The 13,301-nt window shown below is 58.3% G+C and overlaps 3 protein-coding genes across 3 annotated transcripts; all 3 read left to right on the top strand.

Moving 5' to 3' along the window:
* Nucleotides 1–104: 104 nt before the first annotated feature.
* MICPUN_56574 (predicted protein) lies at nt 105–3,968 on the top strand (the record flags this gene model as incomplete). Its single annotated transcript, XM_002500726.1, has 1 exon — nt 105–3,968. The coding sequence occupies one exon, from the start codon at nt 105–107 to the stop codon at nt 3,966–3,968; it is 3,864 nt and encodes a 1,287-aa protein (XP_002500772.1).
* A 5,806-nt stretch (nt 3,969–9,774) lies between these two features.
* On the top strand, nt 9,775–11,304 carry MICPUN_107844 (predicted protein). The gene has a single exon (XM_002500725.1). The coding sequence runs from the start codon at nt 9,928–9,930 to the stop codon at nt 11,104–11,106; it is 1,179 nt and encodes a 392-aa protein (XP_002500771.1). The 5' UTR covers nt 9,775–9,927; the 3' UTR covers nt 11,107–11,304.
* A 511-nt stretch (nt 11,305–11,815) lies between these two features.
* On the top strand, nt 11,816–12,820 carry MICPUN_99220 (predicted protein; the record flags this gene model as incomplete). The annotated part of the gene is made up of 2 exons (XM_002500724.1): nt 11,816–11,828; nt 12,063–12,820. The coding sequence occupies 2 exons, from the start codon at nt 11,816–11,818 to the stop codon at nt 12,818–12,820; spliced, it is 771 nt and encodes a 256-aa protein (XP_002500770.1).
* Nucleotides 12,821–13,301: the final 481 nt, after the last annotated feature.

Below are 13,301 nucleotides of genomic sequence, written 5' to 3'. Positions count from 1 at the left end.
GAAGGACGCCAAGCGGTCCCCAAGCAGACCCTTCGTCTGCTCCCCCCGTTTGAAAACCAGATCCACGGGGCACCCGACGACCTCGCCCCCCGGACAGACGGAAGATGGATCCTCCGACGGAAGAGGGTTTCGACGATGAGAATGAGCTTACATTCGTCAAGGAAGCACCCGAAGTCAACGGGCTCGTGGAGCAAATCAAGGATGCGCTCGAGGGGAGAGATCCCGCAGACGGCACCTCGACGATCTCGAAAACGGTGTTCCACAAGATCCAGGAGATCGTGGAGCGGTACCAGGAGTATCCGACGCTCCTGGATCCGCACCTGGAGGGATGGATCCTTCCCCTGACCTCGGTAATTCGTCGTGAAGCCCATAAAGGCTCCGAGGCTGACATGGTGCTCGTCCAGCGCGCGTCACGGGTGCTCCACGCTCTCGCATCCGTCCGCGGATACAAGACCGTGGTCAAGTTTTTCCCGCACGAGGCGAAGGACTTCGAGCCGGTGGTCGCCTTGCTGGTGCGATCGCACGACGTCGGCTCACTCGCGACGAATATGGAGGAGGCGGATGAGCTCGGTTCCGCTTGGGAGACGCGCGCAACCCTGATCCTTTGGCTGTCCATCCTGGTGCTCATCCCGTTCGACCTCGTCACCGTCGACTCGCAGGTTACCACAAACACGGGCGTTGACGGCGCGGCAATGGCCAAGAGTGGCGGGCAGCAGGAGGCGCCCCCGGTCGTGCTCAGGATTCTAGCACTGTGCCAAGACTCCTACCTGCGCGATCCGGGGATCGTACGAGACCGAGCAGCGTTCCTTCTCGCCAAGCTTTTGACTCGACCGGATATGCCTCTCGCGCTGCAGAAGTTTTTGGTTTGGGCCACTGACGCGCTCGGGGGCCAATCGGAGTACTCGGAACAGGAGAAGATGTTCATCGTACCCGGTATCGTGCGCGCACTCGCGGCGACATTTAAGCTTGGGAAAAGGTCGGAGCTTTTGGAGGTTGCGGAGAGGTTGTGGACGAACGCGAGGGACCTGGCAGACTCGCCCGCCGCGAAGGCTTCGACGTTGACCCGTAAGCTGGCGTGCAAGCTGACGCAGAGGATCGGTCTCTTGTTCTTGAAGCCGAGGGTTGTGTCTTGGAGGTACGAACGTGGCGCGAGGTCGCTTGAAGACAACCTGAAAAGGGCTATGATCATCAGTCAAGGCGGAGACGCAGACGCTGAGGATAGGAAAAAGGCTGAGGAGGCGGCGGCGAAAGAACAGGAGGAAGACGAGGACTGGGATATCCCGGAGGAGATCGAAGAGGTCATAGAGGCTTTGCTGACAGCGCTACGAGATAAGGATACCGTGGTTCGCTGGTCCGCGGCGAAGGGTCTGGGAAGGATCACAGCTCGCCTTCCAGCGGAGCTCGGCGATGAGGTCGTGGGTTCCATCCTTGACTGCTTCTTGCCCACGGAGAACGACAACACCTGGCACGGCGCTTGTTTGGCTCTGGCGGAACTGTCCCGCCGTGGACTTCTCCTCCCCGTCCGCCTACCGGATGCGGTCCCGCACGTGGCATCGGCGCTCGCGTACGACGTGCGAAGAGGACCTCACTCGGTTGGCGCGCACGTTCGAGACGCGGCTTCTTACGTGTGCTGGGCCTTTGCTCGCGCGTACGCGCCAGAAGTTCTCGCACCTCACGCAGACGCTCTGGCGCCTTCCCTGCTGATCGCGGCGTGCTTCGACAGGGAGGTTAACTGCAGGCGCGCTGCTTCCGCCGCGTTCCAAGAGTCCGTCGGTCGTCTCGGCGCGTTCCCGCACGGCATCGACATCATCCAAGTGGCGGACTACTTTTCGCTCGGATCCAGGACCAAAGCGTACACCGTCGTGGCCGACCACATCTGCGGTTATGACGAATACAGGCGCAGGATGCTGAACCACCTGTGCGATGTGAAGCTGATTCACTGGGAGCGCGCCACCAGGGAGCTCGCTGCGAGGACGATATCTATCATCGGCCGCCGGGACCCGGAGTGGATTCGGGAGGTTGCGCTCCCCGTGTTGTTGGACCGGTCGCTGTCGACAAACCTCGAGGCGAGACACGGCGCGTGCGTTGGCGCGGCGGAGGCGTTGCTTGCACTGAAAAATGCTGGCGAGCCCTGCGTGGAGGGAGAACTCGCGACGAAGGTCACCGGCCTGGTGACTGCAATCGAGAAGGCTCGCCTGTACCGAGGCAAAGGCGGAGAGGTGATGCGCGCGGCGGTTAGCAAATATGTGCAGTGTCTGGCGTCTGTCTCGCAGCCGTTGGACAAGGGACCGGGACCTGCTACGGGTCCTAAGTCTTTGCGTTCCACGCTTCTCGCCTCGCTAGAGGAGAATTTGAAGCATCCGACGGTCGACATACGTGACTCTGCGGTGTCGGCGATGGAGGAGTTTTCGGCTTCATACATGGTCGGGTCAAACCCAGCCGCGGGTGCCAAGAGGCTGATCGTGAAACTCGCGACGCTCCTGAGGGAGGACCAGAACCCGGCAGCGAGGAGAGGCGCAGCGCTCGCGCTCGGTGTGATGCCGGGCGAGATGCTCTTCTCGTGTGTGCCAGGCTTTGCTGCCGAAGCTCCAGCGGAGGAGAACGTGGATGCCGAGGCAGATCCGGAGATGATCCCCGCGTGGCGCATGGCACTTGAGGCTCTCAAGGCGGCATCGATCCCGGAGGAAGATGTCGAGGCGAGGGATGCGGACGCGCGCGTTTGCGCGACGAAGGGGATGGCGGGAGTTCTGTCCCGGATGGCGACCAATCTCGTCGAGGACGACTACGCGGCGACGTCGCAAGCCGCTTCAGAGGTCATCTCATCTCTGCTGACGTGCATGGAGGACTACTGCACGGACAACCGAGGTGATGTCGGCTCCTGGGTGCGTGAGGCGGCGATGGAGGCGCTTCCCGGTGCCATCTCAGCTCTGCAGGCTTCGGGACTCGAGCTCGCGACGGGAAGGTGCGCGACAATCGTATCGGCGCTGCTCAAGCAGTGTGCCGAGAAGATTGATCGCACGAGGGCGTCGGCGGCGACTGCTCTTTGCGCGGTGCTCCGCGGCCGGGAGTCGGACATGCTCGAGCCGCTGCCGGACGTACCTGGTTTGAACAAGTTATTGGATGCGGCGCCCACGGAGGAGAGACTCGCCGCGTCGTGGGCTGTTCCTACAAGCGCGTACGCGGCGTTGACACCACTCATTGTCGCGGACGGGTCTGATCCACTCGCGGCGTACAGGGCGGACCTCATCGAGGGGATCGTGGTGTCCGCCGGTGGCGTCGGAGATAGCCTCGGCAAGGCTTCTGGAGGTGCCCTAGTTGCCGCAGTCAAGGCTGACCCCGCGCTGCAGGAGACCGTGGCGAACGAGCTGGTTGACCTGTTGTCTCGCCGCCAAGGCGTGGACAGGGTCACCGTGCCGCTGCTCCGCGTCTTGGACTTGCTGTTTTCGTCCGGGGCGCTCGCCTCAGTCGCTCCTGCACATCCCGACCCGCCTAATGCGTTCGCGCACACGCTCGCCGAAAATCTCCGTGCCGAGCTCAAAGGGTCCAGAGACGTAGCTAAGCTATGCCATGGTGTCCAGGCTCTCTCACACGTTGCCGCGCTTGGACCCAACGTGATAAACTCGGACAGATGCGCGAGGACGTCTGGACTTCAAGGTATACTTGCACTGATGGTGAGCAGGTATCCCAGGGTTCGCAGGGTCGCTTCCGAGGCGTTATACGTTTTACTTCTAGGTTTAGACGAGGAGGCTGCCGGCGAGGGTATCGAGGCGGCGATTGAGTTACTCTCCGATACAAGGTGGGACGCGGAGCTCACCATGGTCAAACCAGAGAGGAACAAACTGTATCCGCTCCTAGGTCTGGAGGCTCCCGCGGCGGCGCTCGAGGCGGCGAAGGGTCCGGGTGTCAAGGTCAAGGTGGTTGACGAGAATGAGTCATACGCAGCGCTGGTTGGGAGCGCTGGATATTGAAAGGGCGTACAAGTATTCATGAAGACACCTCGTCCGCGTGCGTCAGGGTTTATAAACCGTTTCATAAGTCCGTTCCGGAGGTCTCTTTGGGGTAGCAAAACGACGATCCCAGCCTCGGACGACCGCGTGCGACGACTCGTCGTGATCGCACGACCGACGCGGTCCCACCGAGCCGTCGAACGTCTCGATCCGAGGTCGAATGGCTTGGCTGGCCCGCGTCCGAGAGCAACGGGAGAAGGATGTGGTACTTTTGTGGTACTTTGCCGAAAGTACCCCCAACAATAATATCTCGATCTGCGACGTTTCAGAATCTATCTGAAGACGCAATGGCTGCTGGGACTTGGGTGACGTGTGCATAACGTCATTCGCATAACGTCATATTTTTTGCCCTTTATTTGGTGAAAGTTCACTCTGATAGAACCAGATAGAACCAGACTGATTTGCATACATGGCGCCTCCGGGACAACCCCGCTCCAAAAAATCGGACGTTGTGATTGGCTGCTGAGAAGGAAATATCCTGCTGCTGGACCTTTCGGGGAAAACGAGGTTTATTTTATTGGACCAGTCATCAATCAGAACAATTGTCACGAGCAGCAGCAGCACGAGGAGCACGGAAGCGGGACAGGGACTTCGAATCTCCGCCCTAAACCGACAACCTCGAACGTTGAGCTTCTCTGAGACGATGACCTCGTTTTTCTCCCGTTTCCGCGCGGTCCTCGTGGCTTTCACAGCCTTCGTCACCCTGGTCTCCGCGGACCACGATCTCAACATGCAGTGCAAGGTGAAGGTCAAGCCCGTCGCTATCGACACTCCGGACGAAAACGGCGGCCTCGCGAGGACGTCGTTTCTCTATGTCGAGGTTGAGGCTGACCAGAAAATCTACGTCGAGCCCGAATCATGCCCCGAAGGCTACGTCCCTCCGATGACGGTCTACGAGATCAACTATGCTTCGGGCAATGAGCACCAAGGTCCCTTTCAGTGTCCGGAGCCGTGGGATTCCAACCAGCAGGTCACGTGCGACGTACCTTCCGACCCGGCTGATTATGAGGATTTCCTGCAAAACCCGGCGAAGTACTCGTGCAGCAAGGTCACCCGGACATGGAACGGCAACCAAGGGGATACTCAAGTAGAAGTCCAGTGCAACATGCACTCTTCCGATTGGACCGATGGCGTCTGTTGCCCACCCGATAAGCCCACCCTTTACATGCGCCAACCCACTCACGATGAGTGGATGAACAGTGGTCAGGATCATCCCGTACTTAAGTTGGGGCGCTGCACCGCGGCGAGTTTCGGACCTGAGCTGTACGGAAATAAAGTTGACCTCACCGCCATACCTTTCGACACCTCCGACCGCGTCTCGCCGGTGCGAGCCGAGAGAATGGATGGATATGAAGGTCGAGATGGTCCTTACACCATCAAGGACGTTTACAAGAAGTTTGGTCAACGGGCAAAGTCTGTGCTGAGGCACAGCTTCTGGCCAGCATTGACGGCGCCCGACAAGGTCATAAAAGTGACCGGCATGAAGGACACCACCAGAGATGACGTCATCAATTTTTTCGATTCTCAGGAAATGCAGTGGTCAGAATGCAACGGACCCGGACCCGACAGCTGTATACAACGAAGCGAATCAGTGCGCAGCATGGGGGGATGCGTGCATGCATACGACGACCCGGAAGATCCCGACGTGGCTTACTTCGACTTCCCACAGTTGGAGAACTATCAGGTTTACCACGTCCTGTCCCATATCATTCACTCCACTGGACACGGTGGAACATCTGATGCTGATGAGATGATGAAGAAGATCAAGTTTGGGTACAAGAAGTGTAACGCCGCCATGAAAATGCCCTCAGCTTTGGGTATGCCGCCGCTCGCTCGCGACAACATCGCCGGCTACTTCACACACTTCCACAACGATCCGGTACCAGGCAACAAGCAGATCCTCTCATCTATGAAGCGGACCCCTTTCAAGAGTGCCGTGTCCAAGGAGTTCACCGTCGGAGGCGTATCGTCTTGTAAGATGCTCGTCACTCTTTTGGACGTTCCCAAAACGGATCCCCAAGAGCTCGTCTCCGTTGACGGCGTCAAGTTCTCCGATCTCTTGTCCATCTACCACGCCGTCCCCGATGCGTATGTCGCGCTGGACGCGTTCACCGTCCTGGCTCGAACTACCGGAAAGGTGCCCGGGTTGGACACGAAATTCACGGTGGAGGTCCGCGACCCCACCTCAGGTGCGGTGACCAAATACACGAACATCACGGCGACGCCTGACGCGTATGGCTCCCTCAAGGCCAAGCTCGATGCCCGCAACGACAAGCGCTGGGATGAGAATTTTAAGTGCGGTGGCATGGACAACGACCGGGACCGCGGCAAGATCAAGCTGAACGACAAGCGCTTCGAGCGCGAGTCGACCTACGACGTCAGCTCGCACATCGACTTGACCTCCGCCAAGGGTGGCCGGGACGATGCCATCAGCGGGATGAAAGAAGACGCTCTCAGCTTTGCCTTCTACCTGGGCTCTCGAAACTTGGAGACTGGGAAACAATCACAGACGTTCAGGGAAGACAATCAACTCTGGAGTAGCAATAACGAGGAGTTGACCGTCAACGATTTTGAGGGCTGCAACGTGGTCGTCGCAGGCTGCTATGGCGAAGGCACGGGAATTCCTCTCGAGATGGCCGAGAATAAGTGCGACGTCGAGACTCTCTCCGTGGTCGTGGACGGCTTGAACCGTACCATGGAATTGACCGAGGATGGCAAGATGCTCACCAACTATGTCGACTACCTCCAATACATGGGCACCGACGCCTGGGTAGACTGCGCTTCGATCGTCACAAACTCCATGGCGGATGCCTATGAGGAAGTCAGCATGGAGACCATGGAGTGCGTGTACGACCATCCTTGTGATTGGATGTCCGCGGATGGCCCCCAAAACAACGAGACGACGAGGAAATCTTGCAACCAAGGTCATGAAGGGTTCTGCAAAGACAATCCCAATCACGTCTGGTGCAACGATCCGTGCTGTAACACACGGTTACAAGAGACCATGTGCTGCGCTCCGAAGAATGCTACGGTGAGCGTCTTCAAACCGAAGTTCAAGACGGAGGATTACGTTCTTGAGTGCCTCACCGTGGCTTTCGAGAACAGCAAGACGGAAGCGTCCCCGGGTGGCAACATCGACTCTCTGGCCTGCGTGGACCCGACTGAAGCCACCGCCGCCGCTGATTTTGTCGCCAAGAAGCTGCAGGATCCCAGGTTGTGCATGACAAAGTACCTCGAAGTTAACAAAATTACGACAGAGATTAACTCAGATCTTGAATGCTGTTTGAACGCAGTCGTCGGCAAGGAAAGCTGGGAAAACGGGTATTCCATGAAATCAACCCAACCGTGCAGTACCGACGACGACTGTGAATCTGGAAAATGTGTCATCACCACAGGTGACCAGAAGGATGCTCCTAAAGACCAGTTGAAAGATCCCTGCAAATGGACAACAGTCGAGCACCCGAACCGATGCGCGATTGCCGGTGCCGACACGTCAGGCACCTCCATCGCAAAGTGCCTGCTCAGGAGGCTAACGACAAACCCAAAAGTCACCGAAGAAGCTGTTAAAACCGTGCAGAAGGTTCTCGGAGGTTCTTCCGATGCGTCCGACGCCGACGTTGGCAAGACAATCATGGCTGGTGCCCTCACGAACACGTGCATGGGCGACGGCAACGCCCATTTGTTCGACCAATACTGTTGGGGCAGTGCTTGTTCCGATTGCGAGGGCGACACCGAGTGCAAAGCTGCGTGTGAAGGGGTTAAGGCCTGCAACTGGAAGCCGCGAAGCCATAACCAAACCGCGTGCGACGCACAAGATTGGGATAATTGCCACGGATTGACATCCGAGACTGTTTGCAACGCCGCCACCGGAAATTTTTGCCTCGGCACAACCGACTGGGGCTCGAGTGAAGATCTCACGCAGGCTGGATACTGCAGGACATCAACTCCTACCGTTTACGGCAACCTGGCACCCTACGACATGTGGTTGGGTTGGAGACATCAAGGAACAAGCGACAAGGTCAACAACACGTTTTGCGGGACTGTCGCCACCAATCTAGGACTGTCATCGGCAGATCTCACCGCTACCAAAGATCCGTCCCCGTGGTATTCCGACGCGAATGCGTACCAATGCACGTTCTCGGGTACTAACATGAACTCGGACAAGGACACGTGCTATGCCGCCTGCACTTCCGGGTTCAAACCAACTGCGCAGTACCAGTGCTACGTCGACATCAACGCAACCACGGGTAAGTGCCCAACCTCGGGGTTTTTCACCGTCCGCCACGAGGACTGGGACTTTCACCCTCCCGAGGGCGTGTCTCGCCCTTCGTTCTGCGTCTCAGAACCTTGGGGTCCCAACAACCTGTACGACACGTACGGAGCTCCTGATTGGAATAATGCCTTGACCGGGACTGCTCAGACAAATGCTGGTTGGAGGTTGACGGTTGCCGGTGACGGAACCGGTTCCGGAGCTCCCCCCGGCTATGCAGCAAACCATGTATACAACCTCGCAGGAACTGAGTGGGAAGACGTCACAAAATACGATTGGGGTTGGGGTTTCACCTTTGCAGACGAGACCATCGCGGAAAAAATCTGCACGGACTCGAACGTCGGCGCAAAGGTTCGCACGAAGGATGACGGCACGGAACGGTGCCGAGAGGACGTTTGCTGGTTTGATACTACAGGAGTTAATAGTGTCACCACCCAAAGCGACTGCGACAACAAGGCAAAGGCTCCATCAGGCGCCACCGCTGGTTTCTACACAAACTGGGAGAAAAGCTATAACAGCGGCAACGGCGTTTGCATTTTCAGGCCGTGGAACATCAGACCCGGTTCAGGAGAGCAAGACTCAGATTACTGGACGTGGACCAATGGCTTCGAAGCCGCCAAAAAGTTCAAAGCTGTGTGCGCCGCCGAGGCTGCGAACGGGGCTAATTTCTACGCTGGTCGCGTTTTCAGCGAAGGCGTCATGGATAGCGAAGTAAAGTGCAATGCCAAGTACTGCAACATCGTCGGCAAGAACACTTACGTGGACAACGCGACTTGCACCAGTCTCGGCGGTGTGTGCAAGACCAAAGGTTTGGGCTGCGGTGGATGCCGCAAACCAAGCAAATCAGAAGTGAGCTCGCCGAAGGAGGGCATGTGTTACAGGACCAACGTGGCTTCCGCTGGCGATTGCACAGGTCACTACGTCAGTACCATGAGACTCTGCCTCTACAACTCTACGACCTCTGCCAACGATTGCTCGAGTCCAAACGCCTGGGTCACCTGCTCAGAAATTGACGACGACGTGTGCGGCGCCGCCACGCCGGATACCTCGAAGGTGCACGGTATTGCCTCGTCCTTCCTCGAGTGTAAAGCCACGAAAGACAAAAGGTTCTGCAAGAGCAAAGAGCAATGTGAAGCGGAGACTGGGAGCTGCTCCAGTCACTGGGGACCCCAATTGAAGGAGGAGATTTGCGAGTGGAATTCAACATCCTCTGAAGAGGATTGCACGCCATACGCGAACGTCTGCATAACGCCGATGGATATGACGAGTAATCCGCCGAAGTGCCCGGGCCACACCTGCGTCGGGAACCCCAACGCGTACAACGCCACCTACACCACGGTTAATTCCACCGGACACTCGATCGAAGTGACCGAGCTCGTATGCTGGGACTCGAAACGCGAACACGTGACTCACGACAGGTGCGCCGATTATCACGTCACGTCCGAGTCTGAGTGTACTGCCCTCAAGGGCCAATGGTTGTCGACCAACATCACTTCCCAAAAGGCATTCTGCACCAGCAACGCAAAGTGCGTCGGCGGTCGAACCGAAACCGGTTGGACCGGTGAGCGCGACGCCGACCAATGCACCCTCTGCGGCGGGCGCATGGTCTCGGAAGCTTCATGGGAACCTGGTGTATGGACACTTCCCGCGATGGTTGACAGCGGCAACCAATGGAAAACCCGCGGATACCTGCCGGGCGTCAACACTTGGGGATCACGCGTCGACACCTGGCGAGTCAAAGATTTTGTTACCACCGTCGAAACCAGCCTCAGGGAGGCCGCCAGCTCCGTGTTCGCGCGTTGCCAGTACGGTCAGGTTGGCGAATCTCTGAAACAGTTGGCTAGCGTGTGCAGCGGCTTGAGCTTCGCCGAACGCACGAAAATCCTCGACGCAGCCTCAAAGCTCCTGAACAACCTGACCGCGTTCAACGGCACAGATATGACCCTCGGAAACGCCGGCGACACAAACCTTCAACCCGACGCAAACTCGACCGACGGCGACGCCTCATACAGCGTCGACACCGCGATCGTCCGGGTCCCCACCGACAACGAAACTCTCGCCGCTGCGTGCATGGGAACGGTCGTGAGCAACTCCGCCGATAGCTCGGTCGCCCCGGTCACCAGCCGTCGTCGCACCTCGCGCCGCCGTCTCTCGCAGGCTGAGGCCGACGCGGCTACTTTGCAGGATGCGGGATGCTGGAGTAGGGTTCGCAACAGCAACGACGCTCTCGTGGGCATGCTCCTCGGGGAGTGCATCCAGGTGTCCCTCGGTGCCGGCCAGCAGCTCCTCGACGGCGTCAAAGCCTGTCTCAAGACCAAGCCCGACCGAGCCATCAACGTGGATTACACCCAGGATATCTTTGTCAAGAGAACCACGGTGAATGGCGTCGAAAAGTACACGCCGATGTCCACCATTACCGTCGAGCGTGTTGGCACTCAGATCTGCGGCAAGGTCACCGACGTCGGATCCTTCTTCTGTCCCGCGCGGGTTGCGCCAAACTGGGCAACCGCAACCACCGACATCGGCTCGACTGAATGCCCCATCGTCGACGTCATCGGCGCCGCAAAGTTGGCCGCCATCGAAACTATCCGCAACAGGAACAAAGCATCGGGCGAAAAGGACGGCCCGCTCCCAGGTTTGGACCAGGCGTCCGGAATCGCCGTACTCGCCGTCATGTGCCTTTTCATCTGCGGCTGCTGCGTCGGATGCAGGTGGTTGGTCGTTCGCAGGCGCCGCCGCCAGCAGGCAGCCGCAGGCAAAGCGATGGTTGTTCACAACACACTCATCCACTCACAGACACAGGTCGTCCAGTCGACTGCTCAGCCATGATTCGCCATGCGCCAGACTCTGACTTGAATGGCAAATACTGCTCCACGCGATGACTGTACAGGAATAAGCGGACTCTTTCGCAGCTGTCCTCGTGTAGAGAAGCCTCGAAGACGATCACCTCACCACCGCGCTACGACCGCGATGTGAGTCGATCGCCATTGCTTTTGTAACGTTACTTATTTTTGTGTTGTATGCACCACGTTCGTGTCTTGGTCTTTCGTGAGTTTACAAGCAAGCCTCTGCGTCCCGCGATATTTAGTCTTGGATATTTTTTTCCCTGTGTGGCGTGTTCGGGCACGCGGCGCACTGCCATGTGTGCGGAGACGAGTGCAAACGTGATGAGGCGACGTGCGAGAACTTCGCGACGTGTGGCATGGGCGCGTGCAGGCAGTGCATGCCAGAGGGCGCCCCGGAGGGCGGATGGACGTGCGACACATGCGAAGCCGCGTCAGACGGGGTCGGGGGTGGAGATTTTGGAGCCGCCTCTCCCGATGAGGTCTACAAACGAGGAGGCCGGCGGCGCGAAAGGGCGCGGCGACATGCGCGTCCGCGTCCCGACGATATTCATCACGATTCTGTAAGTCGGTCTTGACGGTCAAGGCCGTGTCGATGGAACCGTGCCCCGCGCGAGCCACAGGCGACGAATCACGTGCCGATCACTCCCAGGACGCGCCCCTCGCCGGGGGGAGGATCTAATCCACTCTGCGCGATGGCGCGGAGGAGTTAGGGTTTATGTGGTCCATTACAAGCTGACGAGCGTGCCGGCGGAGATCGGGCATCTCACGTCGCTGACACAATTGCACCTCGGCGCCAATCAGCTGACGAGCGTGCCGGCGGAGATCGGGCAGCTCACGTCGCTGTGGGAGTTGAACATCAGCAACAATCAGCTGACGAGCCTGCCGGCGGAGATCGGGCAGCTCACGGCGATGACGAAGTTATATCTCACCGGCAACCAGCTGACGAGCTTGCCGACGGAGATCGGGCAGCTCACCTCGCCGAAAATCAACTGACGAGCGTGCCGGCGGAGATCGGGCATCTCACGTCGCTGGAGAGGTTGGAGCTCAACCACAATGAGCTGACGAGAGTGCCAGCGGAGATCGGGCTGCTCACGTCGCTGAGGGCGTTGTCCCTCAGCAGCAACAAGCTGACGAGCGTGCCGGTGGAGATCGGGCAGCTTACGTCGCTGACGGCGTTGTTCCTCGGCGACAATCTGCTGACGCGCGTACCGGCGGAGGTCGGGCAGCTAGCGTCGCTGGAGGGGTTGTTCCTCGGCGACAATCGGCTAACGAGCGTGCTGGCGGAGATCGGGCAGCTCACGTCGCTGACGGAGTTGAGCCTTGGCAATAATCAGCTGACGAGCTTGCCGGCGGAGATCGGGCGGCTCACGTCGCTGACAGCGTTGTTACTCTACGACAATCAGCTGACGAGCGTGCCGGCAGAGATTGGGCAGCTCACGTCGCTGGTGAAGCTGAGCCTCACCGAAAATCAGCTGACGAGCTTGCCGGCGGAGATCGGGCAGCTCACGTCGCTGACGGAGCTGTACCTCTACGGCAATCAGCTGACGAGCGTGCCGGCGGAGATCGGGCAGCTCACGTCGCTGGTGAGGTTGTATCTCGGCGACAATCGGCTGACGAGCGTGCCGGCTGCGATACGCGAGCTCAGAGCGGCGGGCTGCAATGTGCGCATGGATAACGGCGTGACGGTGGACGAGTGACTGCAGCTTTTCTATGTGGATCTGGATGACGGCGTGACGGTGGACGAGTGATTGCAGCACTTCTCAGCGTAGGCGTGTCGCGCGATAGTAGATTGTAAGTAACACGATGTGAACAATGCCTCATCGGTCGTCTCTCCTCGCTCGCGGCGACCTTGAGGGTAACCTAAGGGTAAAGGGTTTGTTATGGGTATACCCTAGGGTTTAGGGTTTAGGGTTTAGGGTTTAGGGTTTAGGGTTTAGGGTTTAGGGTTTAGGGTTTAGGGTTTAGGGTTTAGGGTTTAGGGTTTAGGGTTTAGGGTTTAGGGTTTAGGGTTTAGGGTTTAGGGTTTAGGGTTTAGGGTTTAGGGTTTAGGGTTTAGGGTTTAGGGTTTAGGGTTTAGGGTTTAGGGTTTAGGGTTTAGGGTTTAGGGTTTAGGGTTTAGGGTTTAGGGTTTAGGGTTTAGGGTTTAGGGTTTAGGGTTTAGGGTTTAGGGTTTAGGGT

This window comes from Micromonas commoda, chromosome 3, assembly GCF_000090985.2.
Source record: "Micromonas commoda chromosome 3, complete sequence".
Lineage (NCBI taxonomy): Eukaryota > Viridiplantae > Chlorophyta > Mamiellophyceae > Mamiellales > Mamiellaceae > Micromonas > Micromonas commoda.
Note: the sequence above shows the minus strand (reverse complement) of the source record. Positions and strands in the feature narration are given on the sequence as shown.

Excerpts from the sequence above, each read along its gene's own strand:
- MICPUN_107844 (XM_002500725.1), top strand. The coding sequence starts at position 9,928 with ATGGTTGACAGCGGCAACCAATGGAAAACCCGCGGATACCTGCCGGGC.